This window comes from Esox lucius, chromosome 24 (assembly GCF_011004845.1).
Source record: "Esox lucius isolate fEsoLuc1 chromosome 24, fEsoLuc1.pri, whole genome shotgun sequence".
Classification (NCBI taxonomy): Eukaryota; Metazoa; Chordata; class Actinopteri; order Esociformes; family Esocidae; genus Esox; species Esox lucius.
Window position 1 is genome coordinate 26,462,018 of NC_047592.1, and position 21,282 is coordinate 26,483,299.

General features: G+C 42.4%; 1 protein-coding gene across 1 annotated transcript in view; it reads right to left on the reverse strand.

Annotated features, from left to right (window-relative positions):
• shroom4 (shroom family member 4) overlaps nt 1-21,282 on the reverse strand; it is a 69,817-nt gene that overhangs the window by 21,267 nt on the left and 27,268 nt on the right. Inside the window, exon 2 of the mRNA XM_034290446.1 lies at nt 10,495-10,646. Within this exon, the coding sequence (XP_034146337.1) occupies nt 10,495-10,646 (152 nt within the window). The remainder of the gene's footprint in view (nt 1-10,494; nt 10,647-21,282) is intronic.

A 21,282-nucleotide genomic window follows, 5' to 3' on the forward strand; every position in this document is an offset into this window, starting at 1 on the left:
CCTTCCCTTGCTTCAGTCATATAGACCAAACATAGCTTTCTCTATGCTTCAGTCACTCCCTCATCAATCCTCCCTCCCCCATTCCATCCCACTCTCTGGGCAGGATAATATGAGTGACTCAGGGGGAGAGGGAGGGGTGAGGGAGAAAGAGAGAGAGAGGAAGCCATGTTCTGAGCAGATAAAGACTAGTACGGTGTTAAAATAATACCCAGAGTTCCATATGGTTATTGTTCCACACAGGGAAATATGCAGAGGTACTTCCTGTCTCAAAAGGAGATAAGGGAGGGAGGGAGGGGTGCTCTGCTTCGGAATCTAAATGAATTCATAGAACCTGTGGTCCAAAATGTCTGCCAACAACATTGTGACGGACCTCTTGTCGAAAACACTCCATATCAGCCTGGCTCTACATGGGTTACAGTTTTGCCTGAAGGGACCACCTTTGCCCTAACCTTCAAACGTGTGTGTGTGTGTGTAATGTTTATATGAGTTTCGATTACATGCCTTTTGTTCTGTGTTTTCTTCAGAAGGCCAAGGGTCAACACACTCGTCATACTAACCTAAACACCTGTCTCCACCTCTCCTCCACACAGCTCCATCTCTCAGTCCCTCTCCTCCACACAACTCCATCTCTCAGCCCCTCTCCTCCACACAGATCCATCTCTCAGTCCCTCTCCTCCACACAGATCCATCTCTCAGTCCCTCTCCTCCACACAGCTCCATCTCTCAGTCCCTCTCCTCCACACAGCTCCATCTCTCAGTCCCTCTCCTCCACACAGCTCCATCTCTCAGTCCCTCTCCTCCACACAGCTCCATCTCTCAGCCCCTCTCCTCCACACAGCTCCATCTCTCAGCCCCTCTCCTCCACACAGCTCCATCTCTCAGTCCCTCTCCTCCACACAGCTCCATCTCTCAGTCCCTCTCCTCCACACAACTCCATCTCTCAGTCCCTCTCCTCCACACAGCTCCATCTCTCAGCCCCTCTCCTCCACACAGCTCCATCTCAGTCCCTCTCCTTTCGCCTCACCAGTCCAGACGCTGTCTCACCTCTCTGCCTTTGTGCAGACTACAATCAGGCACCCATTGTTTCATTTGTGTTCCCCCATCTCACACACACACACACACACACACAGCATACCAGGTAATCAGTGCAGGGGGATGAAGGCCCATTCCATGGGGCTCTGTCAGGAAGGGTGAAGTCCACAGCAGGACAATACCTTGTTTGTTACTGTGTGTGTGTCCGTCATTCCCTCTCTGTATATCCCTCACAAATGACAGGAATTTCCCTGATAATGCCAATGTGACAAAACAAACCTGTCGTGACCTTTGACACTTCCATTAGATGCCCTCTCCTTCAAACAGGCACCCTGATTTGCAAATTGGAGTTGAATGAGAACATGCAAGTCCATATTAACATAAATAAGCTAACACGGTCAGAAGTACGAAAGTACACAAACTCAGATTTTGACATAACTAATCGGTTTTGCTATTAAAAACCTTTTCACATCCGATCAATTTCAGAGCTGATTTGGCAAATTAGGGAATATAATGTCAGTATTGGCCAACCTTGTAGTAATATTTCTGTTTTGAGGAGTACTATTAAACTCTGGCCCTCGAGAGCCAAGAAACTGATCTGGTTTTTGTTCTGATGTGCTAGTTAACTACGCTTTTCCTGATTTCCCAGGTCAGAATCAATCTGTGATTAGGAGGACCAAGCACATTGTAGCCTTCCAGGAACGGAGTGGATTAGACCTGCAGTTGAGAGTCACTCCAGAGTATAAAACGTATGAGGGTACCAGCCACTGCTGACAGGCCAGAACTCTCCACCCATCTCCTCTACATGGTGGAGAATGTAGCGGTCAGTGGTCTCGCACAAGCATACGCACTATTATGTCCATCGTCATGTTTTACACTCTCACATGAAGTTGGTCAGACGATGTACTCTCTTAAGAGACACAAACACATCCTGTAGACATGTGTTGGTCTGAGTGTGTATTTCAGTGGGTGTGGGGAAGGCCATGTATCCGTGGAATCCTGGGACAGTTAATAGAAAACACGAGGACTGCTGCCGTACTCACTATAGCAGGTCACACACAGAGAGGAGACGTACACACTAATCCTGTAATGAACGCAGAACAAACACTAAAACAAACACACACACACACACACACACACACACAAACACAAACATACAAAAACACACAGACACACACACACACAAACACAAACATACAAAAACACACAGACAAGTAGGATGATAAGCCCCACCCCCACACACACAAAATCAAATACTGTAATGAGCCCACAAACAAATACTAAGACGTACACAAACAGAAACAAATACTGTGACAAGCTGACACACACACACACACACACCTAAACACAAAAATAGTAAGGTGTACACATGCAAATACAAAAACATTCTGTAATGATCCCACACACTGAGACAAATACTAAAACACACACACAAAGATGTACACACACAGAAATAAACTGTGATGAGCCCACACACACACAAACAGAAACAAATACTAAAACATACCCACACCAACACAAATACTGTGACAAGGACACACACACACAAATACTAAGACGTACGTACACACACAGACACAAATACTGTAACGAGCAAGCACACACAAGGCCTTTTCACACAACATTGTTCTAAGCCCTGGGCTAGCATAGTTTGTGTTCACACAAGAGTTTGTTAACCCTAGGCTAAGGATTCACACTTGTATTCCTAAGCCCTGGGCTAACGGACAAATACAACACAATACCATTTTACATTCTATGATAAGCTACAAATGTTACAGTAGCCTACATCACTGACACATGATCAATGTTACGCTACTGCGATTTAATTAACGACTTGATATCAGTTGATCAAGATGCCCACCCTGTAGATATTTTCTTGGACAACTTTGTTAAAACAATGCAATGAAAGAGAAAAACGTTAGTCAACCTTCATTCTTTCGACTTATTTGCTAGATTTACGTTCAAAGAAAGCTGAAATAAATACTTTGCTAAGATTTGGCAGGTATAATGAAACAACAAAAGTTCGCAGAGTGAAAGGACCAAAACAGATGCAACTATTAGTAACGGCACTCTTCACAAGCGTATGTAAATTAAGTGAAAGGGCAGGTTTTGTGATTGGAAAATAAACGTTCTATGATTTTATTCTTGACCCCGGTTCACACTAGTTATTTTGGCACTGTATTTCAGGGTCTAGCCCCAAAAGGTCGGTGCCAACCATGCTCCGGAGCAGGGCCAGCTAGCCCCAGGCTAAGGGTGGTGCTAGCTCACTTCAAAATATGCATGTGTGAGGCCCTTAGGCCAGGGCTTAGAACGCTCTTAGCCCTAGGCTAAGGGGCAGTCTGAACACGCCTGCAGAGAGACAAACACTAAGACGCACATATACACACACACACACACACACACACACACACACACACACACACACACACACACACACACCAAAAAACAAGAACACAAGTATTGAAACACACACATATAAATGAACACACAAAACAAAACAAAATACTGACCCACACAAACAGAAGAATACAGAAATACTGAGACAGACAGACACACACACACACACACACACACACCATTTCAGTCTGTGCCGATAAGTGCTGACAAGGCACTTCACCCGTGGTACAATCCTCCATCTCCGACACATAACTGCCCCTGGGGTCTGATTAATGCTAGAAAATGTTAGTTGGTCCTCCGCTGAGAAAACACTCTCAAGGGGAGCAGACGTGTTTAGTAAAGTCTCCATCATAAATGAAACCCTGCCACTAAGTAGTACACTACTATTGACACAGGGCTCGTGGGACTCTGGGCAAAGTGTGCGTTACAAGGGAGCGAACTGTCATTTAAAATGCATCCAGAGAAACCAACAACCGAACGGGGGATGAGATGGGTTGAGTTAGAGAGAGGAAGTGGCCTTAGGAATGGCAGGAATGTCCATTGTTTGGTCAGGAGATGGAGGGAGGGATTGTTTTACTCGTTCTTTGGCACGGCGGGGGAGATCTTGACGATATCCTTCAGGAGTAAGTGTGCATGTGTGTGGGAATGGATTGTGTTAGTGTGTGTGGGTTTGATGGGGGGGGGGGTAAAAGACTGATGTTTTTCTCAAAAGGAGGAAAATATCATCTGTGGAAGTTAACATTCAAATGTCAGCCCTTTGCTTTTCAATTGCAATACTTTTGAACAAGGCTCATGCGGCTGAGGTCAAAAATAGTACACTATTAAGGGAACAGGAATGCCATTTGGGACAAAGACAAATGGTGAGCTTGTTTAAACAGTGCTAACTTGCTCAGATTAGACATTCCAGCCAATACAAACTTTTGCTAACTTTAGCCAGCATGCTTGGTTTCAGATTCTGAATAGGTAAACAAATCTATCTGGCGAGCCTATCTACTAGCTTGCCTATTAAAATAAGTTAGGTTGGTTCTTGTTGGTTCCTGGATGGGGGACCAGATGCTTCTGGAAGAGAGCCAGCAGGGGGCACATATAAGGGGGGACATATAAAATCCCAGTGCCAGAACGCATGAAGGGAGACATAGGCCTGTGCAGCATTTCATTAGGGCATTAAACGGCAGTCCTGATTCGATCCTTCAACATCCCATGGCACTAATCACAGGAGTGATAATCTCGGTGTCCATGCTAAATCAGTCAAAATAATATCCATTAACTACTCCAACAGCTTCCAATTGACATATTTCTCCTGGCTGGCTCTGGGATTTGATTAGATTCGATTCAACTTTGTCATTGAACAGTACAAGTACAGTACAACGAAATTCAGAAAGCATCTAACCAGAAATGCAAAGAGGGCAGAAAAGTATTTACAAGTATAAGTATATGTATATTACAGGTGGAATGTGTAGATGTGCGATGAAGGCAAATGCAGTACAAATGGCAATACTAAAAGCCCTGGACTGTCTCCCTCTGATCTAGCAATCATTGGTAACCACTAGGCTAAATGCTGCACTTGTTTATCCGTCACCTGCCTGTAAGAACACAGTATTGTACTAAATGTTCAAAATCAATAACGTAAGTCCAATGATATCTTACCTCTAGCTACCTTGTATTTATAGTTGCTGATTGACTTGTGACTGCCCTCCCTATTTGGATTGCATTGACATTTCCAGCCTTAATTTGTTCCAAATCTGAAACAGTGGTGCATTGTCCAGAAAGGCTGGTAGTGCTGTGTACCCGTACTTGATTGACAACCTGATAGAAATATTTACTGGACTACTAAGCACAATATTGATCAGTTATATTAATAATGAACTGATGTGGTCCAGTATTAACACTCCCTGCTCCATCTACATACATGGCTCCCCACTAGGGACTAGGTTTGAATACCAGTCTCCACCCTTCACTTGTTTCTCCAACTCAGCTGCCTCCCTCTGATTCCTACCAAAAAAGAAAGGTAAGTATTGTAATGGTCCATAATCATTTTCAAACATTTTGTTAGAAAAATACAAAATAAACAAATTAAATAAAAAGAGCTATTCTGCTATCAATGTTTTTTTTTCCCATGACAGAATTTTCAGTCAAATAAAAACTTTAAGTGGGTTTTGGAGCGTATACTGTGAATTTGATATGCATACACAACATGAGTTTCTGTTCTGACGTCTGTAAAAGTCATGTGTAACTGTGAGCGTTTCTATATACCACAGATTACATAGCTTACAGCTCATGGAAATGAAAAATCCAGCATAGCCAAATATTAGAATTAAACATTTTATGCAGGATCCCCCAGTCAGAGCTGGCAAATGTGGCTCGGGAAAGGGAAGTTTGGGGTCCCCTGCTTGAGCTGCTGCCCCTGCGACCCGATACGGATAAGCGGATGAAGATGAGAAGATGAACATTTTATGCAGAAATGTCAACCTGAGAAGTTATTATTAACATCACACCAAGTATGAATATTTAGCTAAACACCACTAAGCATTGTGTTAAACTGACTAACATTTCTTATGAAGTTTACTTCCACCACAAATAGCATCTATGAAACGCATGGCTTTTGCCACTGGCTGTTTTAATAGCTTATAAGCCTGAAATAGGCCGACAAGTAACTTAATACTTGGAAACGTTATATGAATTGAGCAATTGGCTAGCAAGACTGAAGACGAACTTTACACTGACAAAGCTATTTCATTTCATGGCACAACGTTCATTTTTCTTTCATTCGAATGACATTGATACAATAACTATCAATAAAGGTGACGATAACAGACTTTTTCTGAAAAGACGAGAGATCCGTGGAAACACCAGAACCTGGTCCACAACATGTTTATAGGGGATACAACTTTAGTTTTTTTTACTGAAAAAATCCTACTGGGTCCAGCTTTGAGTACATGGTATCGGCAAGTACCCAAATATAAGTACTCATACTTGGCCTGAAAAAAAGTGGTATCGGTGCATCCCGACAAATTAACTCCAAGCCTAATAAATCTTTTTTTTTTTAAGGACTGGCCTGACTTAGCATTATTTTCCATGTTTTACTAAAACAGGAGATCACACAGAATCAAGCTAAGTGGGTGATTTTTCATAGTCTTCTGGCTTTGTCAGTACATGTCATAAGCTGTAAATACATTGTTTTGTCTTAACATAGTCCCGTGATTCTGTCTGTGTGTTCAGCTTTTACAGTGAGCAGCATCAGTGGACATTCCTTAACTGTCACATCACTTCCTGTAACTCCCAACGTTTCCCTTCCTGACTTCCTGTTACTTAGACAGACCTACAGTAGGAGGATGGCCGCACACACACACACACACACACACACACACACACACACACACACACACACACACACACACACACACACACACACACACACACACACACAGCAGTGTCCTGGCCCAATTTATGAGGAACTAAATAAACAGACCGAAGACGAGCATGGCAAATCCACCAAAAGCTGTGCCTGGCGACTCAAGCCGAAATATTCCACCGCTCTATCGTTTGCTACATACTCCAGTCTGAGACAGCCATCTTTGCAGCCCTTGGTGGTAATGTTAGTGTCTCAGGTATAGGCACACACACAGACTCTCCAGCAGTACAACATCTTCGTCAAAACAGGAAGAATACGTCTGCATTTATAACCAGCACCCTATTCCATATATAGTGCACTGCATTCAACCAGAGTTGGTCCCAAGTAGTGCACTAAAAGTGTCATTGGGTGCGATTCAGGAGGTACTCCCAAGTCGTAGCAACCAACAAACATCCACAACCCCTTCCTTTGCTAACCCCCACTTCCCATTATTTCCCATACCGTCACAGCATCATCTTTTACCAGAATCCCAAATTAAGTCCATACCTCAAATAGACTTGATAACATTTCCATGTGGAGAAGAAAGAGCTGGGAAAGACAGGGAAGTAAAGTGAGGAAAAATCTAATGAGAAACTCCAAAGCAGCGAACCAAACACTGTTCCAAATGATCCGTCATGTATTCCACTTGCCTTTAAATATAGTTGGTAACGAGACTTGGCTTTTGGTGAATGGGACCTTTCCACTGTAAAATTGTGTGTGTGTGTGTGTGTGTGTGTGTGTGTGTATTTCAAGAACAAATCCTTCCTTTTCATAATTTGCAAGTGTTCCACGAGAATTCCAAAATGTTTCTGAGAATGTTCCAGGAGAACTCAGTGACAGCAAGGCTGGTTTTGTGACACTACTGGCAGATAGAAAAGGTCAGAGGGTGAATAGAAGCCATCCACAGATTGACAGAGGGGTTGGCCATCAAACATAGCTCAGGTGAACTGGCTTCAAAGTCAAATTTTTTCTTCATTGCAACCTGCTAATCAGTGACAAATTTCCCTGGGTGCAATTAACTATGAACTAGAATAGAACACCTAAAGAATTCCCCTGACATATATTAATGCCATAACTCTTTCCACTATCATCGTATATGCATATGCCAAGCCACTGAATATAAAAGCCATACTAGGCAACTGCTCACCTAGACAGATAAAACAGAAAAGGAACCATCAATTTGACTGTGACAAGATTCAAACACGGGACCTATTGATTGGTCTCTAACCACTACACTATTTAAGAACTAAGAGACATTTTCTCTTTTTGGCCATGAATCAAGTCTTCAGGTAACAAGTCTTTTACCATGTATCAAGTTTTCAGGTAACATCATGACATTTTGGTGACAACAACCACAAGCGCACTTGGCCATTCTGCATGATTCTGACTGATATGAAACACCAATCTTCCATCCATCATCTTCCGCTTATCCGGGGCCGGGTCGCGGGGGCAGCAGTCTAAGCAGGGATGCTCAGACATCCCTCTCCCTAGACACTTCCTCCAGCTCTTCCGGGGGGACACCGAGGCGTTCCCAGGCCAGCCGGGAGACATAGTCCCTCCAGCGTGTCCTAGGTCTTCCCCGGGGTCTCCTCCCGGTGGGACGGGACCGGAACACCTTCCCAGGAAGGCGCTCCGGAGGCATCCGAAACAGATGCCCAAGCCACCTCAGCTGACCCCTCTCGATGTGGAGGAGCAGCGGCTCTACTCTGAGCTCCTCCTGGGTGACCGAGCTTCTCTAAGGGGGTAAATTGGTAACACCAATCTTCCTTCTGGGGTAAATGCCTCCCCTCAATCCTCACACACATATGAAAACCATACACATGCATGTACACACACACACACACACACACACACACACACACACACACACAAATACTGTAACTAGTGAGCACACCCCCAGAAGAAGCGTGCTATACTGTGCCGAGGTTGGCTCCCTCCTATGGCTGTGTGAGAGAAGTGGGTGGGGGTGTCTGGTCCAAAATGACACAGAGTTTCTATTCAAAACATCTGCTTAGCTTGGACAGTGAGATTCACAATAGGGATTGGACTTGGACAGGTAGAGTTCACATGCACACACATATACACAACCTCTAGTTGTATGTGTGCGTGCGTGTGTGTGTGTGTGTGTGGGGGGGGGGGGGGGGGGGGGGGGGGGGCTTTTAAAATCGCATCTGGATTTTGCCAATCGGACAAGATCCGATGCTTATACACACAATGAACAGAACTGACGAATCATTGACTTGTTGAGGCAAAATACGGATAAATATTAAAATTTTGGGGCCCAGATAATCTTGTTCAGTGAACAACTGGTGACATTCCTGATGACTTTCCTGAAATTATTTACAAAAGCAGTATCCCAACATTGTCATGGCAATTTTGTGGAATGGACACATACCAGACACAACGTGACACACGCACATGCACGCACCAGACACAGGAATGTGTTCCCAGTCAACTGCTTTCACACCACTAAAAGCTATGAAAGAAGGCATTCTAGTCTGGGAGGCAGTAAATCAACTGTTTTAGACGTGTATGTTTGTGTGTGTGGGTATAAACAGCATTAGACAGTGTTTAGGCTTCCCGACCAAGTTCCGTTCTTACCAATGTCAAACTCCCCATCTCAGCAGAGAGACTCCCAAAGATGTTGAAGAGAATATTAGTGGTGACTATCAAATAACATTTACTACTTATTCAGAGCAAATCTTTCTTCCAGGCAAAAAATGGGATTGAGAGATTTAAACAGAGGCTTTGTAAAATAAATGTAATTAATGAGTAATGTATTTCCTGAAGTTCCCACACTGGCCACAGAGAGGCAGTGTGAAAGACAACAGCAGTGTGTGAATGGGGCCAGGGAAAAGTCCCTCTTGCTATCCAAACTTTGGGTGAGTCATTGAGACAGGCTGGTGGGTGGAATCACTACTACTGCCATTAACTCTGCTAAATGGGACAGGCAAAGTACCAGGGCGAAGAAAGAGAGAGAGAAAGATGGATAGAGAGAGAAAGAGAGAGATGGAGAAATAGACAGGGAGAGAATGATGGAGAAAGCGAGAGATGGAGAGAAAGAGAGTGAGAAAAATGAGTGTCTCAGATTGGGGTTTACAGTGACCTTGTGTCCTTTTGCCAATGTTAGACTGATGTAAGCAGACATCAGATCATCCAAAACACACAGTTTAGACAAAGACTGACGTTGTCACAGGATCACACACACAACTAAAGAACGAGAGAGAGCAAGTGCACACCCTGTCCTATTCGCAGCTGGTAGGCTTCCTGTCCAACCCTAAAAGGTCAAAGGGCACTTCCTCGGACACGTTACCCAAACACATACACACACCTCATTCAGGATGAGACAGCAGACGCTCTCCTGTCCGGTCGGCCTGTAAAAGGTCAAAGGGCAGTTCTTTTGCCTGACACACACACACACGCGTGTGTACACAGATGCACCAACAGGATGAGGGGTTAGTGTGACCCTTCAGCATGGCAAGGTTAAACAGCTTCTTGTGACCTTTGTCATAACCCTTTTTACTTTGAAGGAGATCTCCTTTCTCAAGAAAGGTCTTGTGACTGACTTGTGGCAGTATTTTACGAGCCTTTGACGAGTCGTCTTAAAAGTCTATTGACCACTTTTTCTGTATCTGTTCCAACGAAACATGCATGCGCACAAACACAGTTCCTACCTGCGTACAACGATCGTCAGTTTCCGGAAAGACCCTTTAATGAGGATAAGGGCTTCCTGTCTTGAACCGTACAGGGCGGATCCGTTTATATTGACCAACTCATCACCCACCCTCAGCTTCTTACACTGCTCCGCCCTACCACCTTCCTCAATCTGGAAAAAGGGAGAGAAAGAGAGGGGGACAGAGAGACACAGCAAGAGAGGGAGACAGAGAGACACAGCAAGAGAGGGAGACAGAGAGAGACAGGGACAGAGAAACACAGCAAGAGAGGGAGACAGAGAGACACAGGGAAAGAGAGACACAGCAAGGGAGCAAAACAAAATGTTGTCAGATTCTTGGCCAACAGTAACATCTCCTCTGCCCTTTAAAGTGGAATCCGAAATGGCAACCTAATTCCACAATACCTAAATGGGTTTTTCAACCATAACAACAGTGTATGAATCCTCATGAAATACATGGCAAACAGTTTTTCCATAGCTATAGCTTAGAGACAGGACTGGGGGAAAAAAATTTGCTCTGCATGATAACAGCTGCTTTGTTTGAAAGTGTCAAAGCCAAAGCACCGGTGCTGGTCAGGGTAACAATAAACGGTAAAGTCTATATTTAGAAAAATACATCCCTGCATCAAAATGCACCATTATTGCAAAAATATTAAACCTGAGGGGTAAGACTCGGACCCAGTACCGCTGGCCCGGTCCCTTCATTCCAACAAGGTCAGAGTCCCCATGGAAACTGTGCCCCGGGAAGAAAACCACAGAACATTCTGGAACAAACAGCCCAAAGAGAAAAAAAATCTTGTTGCTACGTTCCACATTCTCATTGTGTGGTCACTGAAATATTTGGTTGCGGTTAACAGGAAGTATGTGAGTTAACACCATGTAGGGGACAATCTCCATCTTTTAAACATGCTCTGGCAAGTACACGCATGGATATGTTGGTTACGTGGTGAAGGTCTGTGGGTTGGCAAAGGAATTATTGTATTTTAAATGTGCACCTATTGTGTTGTATTTTAAATTTGCACCAATCATCAGAATCAGAATTATTCACCAGGTATGTGTACACATACAAGGAATTTGACTCTGAATTATACAGGCTCATGATGTGTTTACTCATAAAAAAAACTTAAAGGACCCTCAACAAGAGGCACTGACAGTACACATAAATACACATAATAAACCTAAACAATAACATAGTAAGACTGATGAGACAATAGTGCAATGAGCAGTGTATAAAGGGTGCTGGAAATAAATATTTTTGTACAGGTATTATTATTTACATAATGACGGTGGATGTCATCTATATATATCGAGTGTAATGAAGCGGAGTGTAAACGATGCTGGAATGAATAAATAAGTAATTTTTGTGCAGGTGTAATGTACATGGTACAGGTGGATATGATAAATACAGTATATATACAGTATGAACAGCACTGAATTACAGGATGAGAAGTAGTAGACAGGTGGATGTTAGGGTCAGAGTTACTGGGTTGTTATACAGGGATTGTGCCTGGCACTAAGTGTCTGAAGTTGACTGTTCATCAGAGTGATGGCCTGTGGGTAGAAACTGTTCCTGTGTCTGTTCGTTTTGGTGTACAGTGCTCTGTAGCACCTACCAGAGGGGAGGGGCTGGAACAGGTTGTATCCAGGGTGTGATGGATCTGCAGTGATGTTTCCTGCCATTTTACTGACTCTGGTTTTGTATAAGTCCTGGAGGGAGGGCAGGTTGGCACCAATTATCGTTTTTGCAGTTCTGACAGTCCGTTGTAGTCTGTTCCTATCCAGTTTTGTGGTAGAGCCAAACCAAACAGTGATGGATGTGCAGTGAACAGACTGGATGATGGCTGTGTAAAAATGGATCAATAGCTTCATGGACAGGTTAAGCTTCTTAAGCTGGCGCAGGAAGTACATCCTCTGCTGGGCCTTTTTAATGATGGCGTCGGTGTTGGGCTCCTACTTTAGATCCTGGGAGATAGTGGATGCCAGAAACCTAAAGGATTCCACTACAGACACAGGGCTGTTGAGAATAGTGATGGGGCGCAGAGTCGGAGGGCTCCTTCTGAAGTCCAAAGTCATCTCCACAGTTTTGAACGTGTTAACCTCCAGGTTGTTCTGACAACAGCAGAGGACTAGCTGTTCAACCTCCTGTCTGTAGGCAGACTCACGGATGAGGCCGATGACTGTAGTGTCTACAGTTCTACTGTCAAATCCACGAATTGTAAGGCATCACAATTCAGTTTGTTTGTAGATCTTGTAAAAGGCCCTTCTGATTAGCAATTTGTCTTCATTAAGGCCAGAAGGCTAGCGTCAGCTTGTAGTCCCTGGGCTGACTCAGTAACAGGGACTCAGGCTATTGTCGCAGAAGAGGTCAAATAGAAAATTCTTAAAAGTGCCCAAGGTGACCCATCAGGGTCTGAATTGGGTCCACTATTTGTAATACGGGGGATAAGACAGATGAAGCAAACTATGTTATCATGGCACCACTCCTCCCTACGTCTCTCCCTCTCCCCTGCTGAAGCTCGCTGCAGAGATTATACAGGCAAAAGGAATGCATGTAATAGGAATATAGAGGTCAGAGTTTATGGTTGCAACTACTCACACCCATACACACACACATTCTTCTTGTGGTTGGACTCTGAAGACCGACATCGAGATGTCTAGCCAATCCAGCCTCCCCAAATAAATGCGCACCGCGCACTACACACACTCATACTCCCTACCCTGGTTAACTGTTAACATTGCGGTTTTCCTCATATTGATATGTTGATGATGTGTGTGTGTGTGTGTGTGTGTGTGTGTGTGTGTGTGTGTGTGTGTGTGTGTGTGTGTGTGTGTGTGTGTGTGTGTGTGTCTTAAAAGCCTCTCAGAGAACATTTGCAAATAAGGAGCACAACGATAAAAAGACAATGACTGACTCAAAATTTTCTGTATTTTTTTTCCCTCTCTCTCTCAGCTGCTTCAGTTAAAATTAGGGTTACGTTTAAGGTTAACCCTAAAACGTCACCCTTATTCTAAGGGTTTTGAGGTTAACGGCATATTCAGACTACAAAAAATGGAATTTAAATAACATTTACATATTATGTAAAACTATTTCAGATCCACAAATGTACTGAGAAAACTTGGCAATAAATTGAAAATAAGCACACAGCAGCTTGCCGTGTCAAAACATTATTTTTGGCTAAATATTTGGCTAGCTTGCCTGTTTAGTTCGTTATATATTTAGTTATCATGAACTGAAGTTTGATCTTAACAGAACAACAAGTGAGTATATTCACATGGATTTAAATAAATTGTAACAATATCGAAAGAATTGTTTTTGTTTTCAGGCTAGTACTTAGTTATTTCAAAGATCAAATAAACGTATTTAACATGTGAAATATAGTTATTGGAAAAAGACCAAACAAAACGGCGTTCCATAGCTACTGTGTTTTGTGGACTCCTGGGCTGAATTTTGTACATTTGACAGTCATTGAAAGTAGCATGCTAACAATGTAGCTCAGCCAGCCAGTCCAACTTTATATTAATAAGTGAATAAGGTTGGGAATAACCAGTTCAATGGGCAGGCAGACTAATATTCAATTGCCTTGGAGCGAATATGATTAGTTAAACCAGTTTAAAACTATGAAAATATGATTTGTTTATGTTCAGTAATTTTTTTACAAATGTCACATGAACGTGCTACTTTTTCAAAGAATTGCCGTTATTATTAGTGTTATCATTGCTGACCAACTAGATTTTCAGTAGATTTATACAATATGGCACCGCAAAAGAGTTCAAATTTTTCGGCATTTGAAAAGACATTGCTAACTGAGCTAATGGAAGAGTTTGGGACAGTAATTGAGGACAAGCGAACTGATAGCAATCCAGTGGACAAGAAGGATGACCTGGCTGTCGTTAGCTGAGCGATTTAATTGTTGAACTGGCATCAAGGAGAAGAGGGACAGGTCTCAACTTAAAGCCTGCTGGAAAAACCTAAAGGCAAAAGCATAAAAAGATGCAGCAGAAGAAAGACGTGGAAAGTTTCAGATCGGCGGACCCCCACAACCTCCCCAACCTCTACGACGGCGTACTGGATATAACTATATCGCCACAGAAGCGTTAGGTAAGCTTGCTAGCTACCACCTAATTTAATCAATGTACTGTAAAAACAAGGACACTGCATTTAGGCTACTTTGCGATATACCTCTCAGATGTTTATATTAAGAAACTGCTTTTTTGTAGTAGTGTATTAAATATTTTCCTATGTGACTGGAAGTCTAATGGGTTTGGATGTCTTCTGTTTTTGTTCATATAGTTGACACTGTCATTGTGCTGGAGCCAGCTGATACGACCATTGAAGCAGCAGCACAACCTGTGAGACCTTCTGAAAAGCGTGCAAAGCTTTCCTCTCACCAGGAAATCATTGAACTTGAGAAGGAAAGATGCATTCTGGACATCGAAAGTGCTAAACTACAAAAAGAGGTCCTATTACTAAAAAAGAGGTCCTGATTCTTCAAAGGCAAAGGCTACTGAATTTGAGCCAGCTACAACCACAGGATCCACTTGAAGCTTTCTTTGAAACCATGATGTAATCATATTGTATTTATTTGTGACAAGTAAAATGTTTATTTCAATAAAATGGAAGCCTCTTCAGATGAGTTCCTCCCTGTATGGATAGGAAAAAAAGAAGCATATTAGTTAAGTACGGTTTAAGTTATACAAGTGCACATACAGTATCTCACAAGTGAGTACACCCCTCACATTTTAGAAAATATTTGATTATATCTTTTCATGTGACAACACTGAAGAAATGACACTGCTTCAGTATGTCTCAGTACATGTTGGCATTCATGGTTCCCTCAATGAACTGTAGCTCCCCAGTGCCGGCAGCACTCATTCAGCCCCAGACCATGACACTCCCACCACCATACTTTACTGTAAGCAAGACAAACTTGTCTTTATACTCCTCATCTGGTTGCAGCCACACACACACTTGACACCATCTGAACCAAATAGGTTTATCTTGGTCTCATCAGACCACAGGACATGGTTCCAGTAAATCCATGTCCTTAGAATGCTTGTCTTCAGCAAACTGTTTGTGGGATTTCTTGTGCATCATCTTTAGAAGAGGCTTCCTTCTGGGACGAAAGCCATGCAGACCAATTTGATGCAGTGTGCGGCATATGGTCTGAGCACTGACAGGCTGACCCCCCACGCCTTCAACCTTTTCCCAAAGACAACCTCTGGATATGACGCTAAGCAACCTGTCCTGTTAAACCGATGTATGTTCTTGGCCACCGTGCTGCAGCTTCAGTTTCAGGGTCTTGGCAATCTTCTTATAGCATAGGCCATCTTTATGTAGAGCAACAATTTCTTTTTTTCAGATCCTCAGAGAGTTCTTTGCCATGAGGTACCATGTTGAACTTCCAGTGACCGGTATGAGGGAGTGTGAGAACGATAACACCAAATTTAACACACCTGCTCCCCATTCACACCTGAGACCTTGTAACACTAATGAGTCACATGACACCGGGGATAGAAAATGGCTAATTGGGCCCAATTTGGACATTTTCACTTAGGGGTGTACTCACATTTGTTGCCAGCGATTTAGACATTAATGGCTGTGAGTTGAGTTATTTTGAGGGTATAGCAAATGTACACTGTTAGACAAGCTGTAAACTCACAATTTTACATTGTAGCAAAGTGCCATTTCTTCAGTGTTGTCACTTGAAAAGATATAATCAAATATTTGCACAAATGTGAGGGGTGTACTCACTTTTGTGAGATACTCTACATATCAATCAAAATATAATATATTCAGCCAATGCTTACCTTAATTAAGCTGCAAAGTGGTTTTCAGTGTTCTCCTGGCAGCGTTGCCATTTGCATTTACATCATTCTGTACTTGAGCATCTTCCAGATCCTCATTCTCAAGTGGTTTCTCATCCTCTGGTAGCTCGTCTCCTACTCTCTTCCCAAAGATGTATAACACAGCTACTGCTACAATGATGGTCAGGGTAGTGTCCAACTTGGTGCAGAGTCATTGTAAACATGGAAATCTCCGCTTCCACACCCCAAACACTCTCTCAGTTAGCCCTCTTATTTTAATGTGAGAGTAGTTGTAGTTTCTCTCTGCCTGGGTCTGAGGGTTCAAAAGGGGAGTCATCAGGTATGAGCGACATGTACAGGTGCTGGTCATAAAATAAGAATATCATCAAAAAGTTGATTTATATCAGTAATTCCATTCAGAAAGTGAAGTGTATATAATGTATTCATTCATTCCACATACTGATATATTTAAAGTATTTATTGAAAACCCCAAATTCAGTAGCTCCGACAATTTGAATACTGTAAAAAGGTTCAATATTGAAGACACCTGGTGCCACACTATTCAGCAAATCAACTCAAAACACCTGCAAAGGCCTTTAAATGGTCTCTCAGTCCAGTTCTGTAGCCTACACAATCATGGGGAAGACTGCTGACTTGACAGCTGTCCAAAAGATGACCATTGACACCTTGCACAAGGAGGGCAAGACCCAAAAAGTCATAGCTAAAGAGGCTGGCTGTTCACAGAGCTCTGTGTCCAAGCACATTAATAGAGGCGAAGGGAAGGAAGAGATGTGGTAGAAAAAAAGTGTACAAGCAATAGGGATAACCGCACCCTGGAGAGGATTGTGAAACAAAACCCATTCAAAAATGTGGGGGAGATTCAAAAAGAGTGGACTGCAGCTGGAGTCAGTGATTCAAGAACCACCATGCACAGACGTATGCAAGACATGGGTTTCAGCTGTCGCATTCCTTGTGTCAAGCCACTCTTGAACAAGACACAGCGTCAGAAGCGTCTCGCCTGGTCTAAAGACAAAATGGACTGGACTGCTGCTGAGTTAAGTTCTCTTATTAAAGTACATTTTGCATTTCCTTTGGAAATCAAGGTCCCAGAGTCTGGAGGAAGAGAGGAGAGGCACAGAATCCACGTTGCTTGAAGTCCAGTGTAAAGTTTCCACAGTCAGTGATGGTTTGGGGTGCCATGTCATCTGCTGGTGTTGGTCCACTGTGTTTTCTGAGGTCCAAGGTCAACGCAGCCGTCTACCAGGAAGTTTTAGAGCACTTCATGCTTCCTGCTGCTGACCAACTTTATGGAGATGCAGATTACATTTTCCAACAGGACTTGGCACCTGCACAGTGCCAAAGCTACCAGTACCTGGTTTAAGGACCATGGTATCCCTGTTCTTAATTGGCCAGCAAACTCGCCTGACCTTAACCCTATAGAAAATCTATGGGGTATTGTGAAGAGGAAGATGGAATACGCCAGACCCAACAATGCAGAAGAGCTGAAGGCCACTATCAGAGCAACCTGGGCTCTCATAACACCTGAGCAGTGCCACAGACTGATCGACTCCATGCCACGCCGCATTGCTGCAGTAATTCAGGCATAAGAAGCCCCAACTAAGGATTGAGTGCTGTACATGCTCATACTTTTCATGTTCATACTTTTCAGTGGGCCAACATTTCTAAAAATATTTTTTTTGTATTGGTCTTAAGTAATATTAAAATTTTCTGAGATACTGAATTTGGGATTTTCATTAGTTGCCAGTTATAATAAGCACAATTAAAAGAAATAAACATTTGAAATATATCAGTCTGTGTGTAATGAATGAATATAATATACAAGTTTCACTTTTTGAATGGAATTACTGAAATAAATCAACTTTTTGATGATATTCTAATTTTATGACCAGCACCTGTATGGCCATTGTCACCCACTAGGTATCCACTGATCTCCCCTCCTTCCAGCAGTGCACCAAGTTGACTGTCATGTGTGGATCATGTGTGGATCCTAGCCATCTTGCAAAAATGTGTGTGATCTTGGCCTGGTCATCACTCAAAACTTGGACATTAATTAAGCAGTAGCCCTTTCGATTATGAAAAAGGTCCCCATTCTCCCCACCTGCGTTAGTAATGGGAATGTGGGTACAGTCAATAGCTCCAATTACTCCAGGAAAACCTGCTCTCCTGTAAAATCCAGCTGTTATCTCCCTCCTTGGTTCAAATTGAATATACTGACCACATGCAATTGCTTTTGACACTCTGCTGACAATTCTGCAGACTGTGGACTGCACAAAAACACAAAGCCACTAGGAGCTAGAGAAGAGGTGGCACAGCAGAGTTCCTCTCATATCCTTGACTTGATAGCTGGTCCAACCTTCCCATTGAGGTATAAGACAGACTCTTTTGTAAATTTATACCACTGGGAAAACTCAATATTGTAATACAATTCTATTGGGTTTAACCTGTCTCTAATTGTCCCGCGAGGAACGATATGCTGGCATGTTGTCCATAAAACTGAAATTAACCAGACATAAACCTCCTCCAGGTGTGGTTTACATATATCTGCCAATCCATCACTAAAGTAGGTTTAAAATTACTTGTGCAACACTTGCATTTAATCTAGGTTTAAGTGGAAATTAAACTGTGATTGCCAAAGGTTTAGATTTAACAAGGATGAATTGTAAACTACATTTAAACTAGGTTTAAAGTTTGGTGCAACTGGATTAGTAGTTAAACCTTGATTTAATCCAGTTTAAAAGTTAAACCATGTTGATGCAACCCAGCCTAATAATTTAAACTGGTTTAAGTAATCCAGGGTTAAAATTAAGATGTGCAACACGTCTCTGATTACTTATAAACCAGTTTAAACCTAGATTTACTATATTAAGTCTAGACCAGGATTAATTTAATTAATGTTGTTGCAACCCAGCCTTAGTGTAAAACAGTCTAAGCTTAAAGTGAAGGTTAATCAATTGTTGGTCCTCAGAAATTAAAGGATAATAACATGTGTTACCCCTCAAGAAGATCGCTAAATACACATGAGGGAATCAAAGTACAGTATACATGCACTTAAATCTGAAATGTATACAGTGGTACTCTCATTCACGACACACATACATATTTTTGTCTTACATACCAAGTGGGGACATGAGATCCAAATCAGACCATGTTCTCGATTCCCTTACCTAACCCCAAATGTACAAGTTTGACTTACGTCACATTTTTCCTAGAGGGGCCCTATATAACAGGTTTAACTATCTTTGTGGGGACATTATGCCCCCAAATGTACAGACATGGGTTACACACACAGCCTGTATGGAAGTTAAAAGCTACAGTGTAAAAATGTCCCCTTTGTAGAAAATGTCAATTATCCAACTGTTCCAAATGCTGTTACACACACCAGAGATAATGAACTATTAGGACAATAAAACAGCTGAACAGACCTACATTATACTCTAAGCCTTAATTTGGTGTCATTGACCAGTTTAATGTCATTTATTGGTCTAATTTTAGTGCAACACATCTTGGCCTAGGTGTGTGCTCGCGTAGGGCAAGTGACATGGTGACAGATGACTGGCACAGGAAGGTCATGCCAGGCTGAAGAGTGAAGAATGCTTTCTCTAAGAATACAGACACACACAAACATGCACAGTGACACACACCCTGTTGGTCTAAAGGGCACGATGTCACCCATATGTGCATGCGAGCGTGCAGTTGTGTGTGTGTGTGTTTGAGTGTGTATGAAATGGCTGTGCGCCCACCATTGTGCCAAATAGAGTATTCCCTTGATGTCATATGGCACAAGTACTTTCTCAGTCTGGCAGTATTCTGCCTGGTAAAAAAACATCCATCCTATCCTGGCAGACATACCCTGGTCAAGGAGCAAGGTCAAGGTTGATAGATGTTATTTTAAACAAAAGTGTTGCCGGCATGATACCCAGGACCAGTACTAAAAAAATTGAGAATTGGTGAACTGCCATCTTTAGGTCTCCGTACAGATGTTCAGAGGGGTTCAATTCAGTCTTTAAATGGACCACTCAAGGAGATTTACAGACTTGTCCCAAAGCCACTTCAGGGATGTCTTTCAGGTCGTTGTTGTGCTAAGAGATGAATCTTCACCCCAGTCAGAGGTCCTGTGCGACCTGGATCAGGTTTTCTTCAAGGACCTCAGTGTTTCCATTCATCCTTGCCTCATCTATGACCAGTCTCTCAATCCCTGCTGCGGACAAGCATCCCGATAGCATGATGCTCCCACCAAACTGCTTCACGATAGGGATGGTTATAAGTGTGACCAAGGGCTGTCAAAATGATTACATAATTGCCTGATTGTGATTATTTGAGCCAGTTCGCAATTATTTTATTTTTTTAATTTATTGCACAATTTTGATTGCAAGATCATGTTTCCATTCTGAAAAAAGTTTTTTTAGGTCAATGTTAGAAACATCTCAACAAATACCATGCAAATGACATCTGTTTCCATCAGTTAGGCTGTCTAGGACATAGGAGCAGAAGAGCGTTTGACTGGTCTGCGGAAAGTTGCAGAAAGGTCTAGTTGTTTTCAGTTTGTTTAAACCTAGTTTAGAATTGTTTTGCTATGCACAGTAAAGTCATTTCACAACATTATAATTTAGAAGAAAAATGCATTTCAGTGGCTTATCTGTTGAGTCAACTGATCGACAATAGAAAAAACTCATATTGTAAGTAGAATTTTGTCATTTCCAACCATATTTCCTAATAAAAAAAATTCTGCTTTTAAATGTATGGATAGAAAAAGATGTTCTCCCATTCCATAATTCATGTTGAAACATCTTCTGCTCTATAAGGAAGGCTGTTTCAAATAACAAGGCTATAATATTTGCAGCAAAGCGAGAGGTGAAACGTCACAATGCACAGGGAAATGTTATTGTCATTGCTTTGTGGTTGCATTTTGTGAACAGCAATCATTAACAACATTAATTTAGTGTTGGGCTTTGAAACTACCACA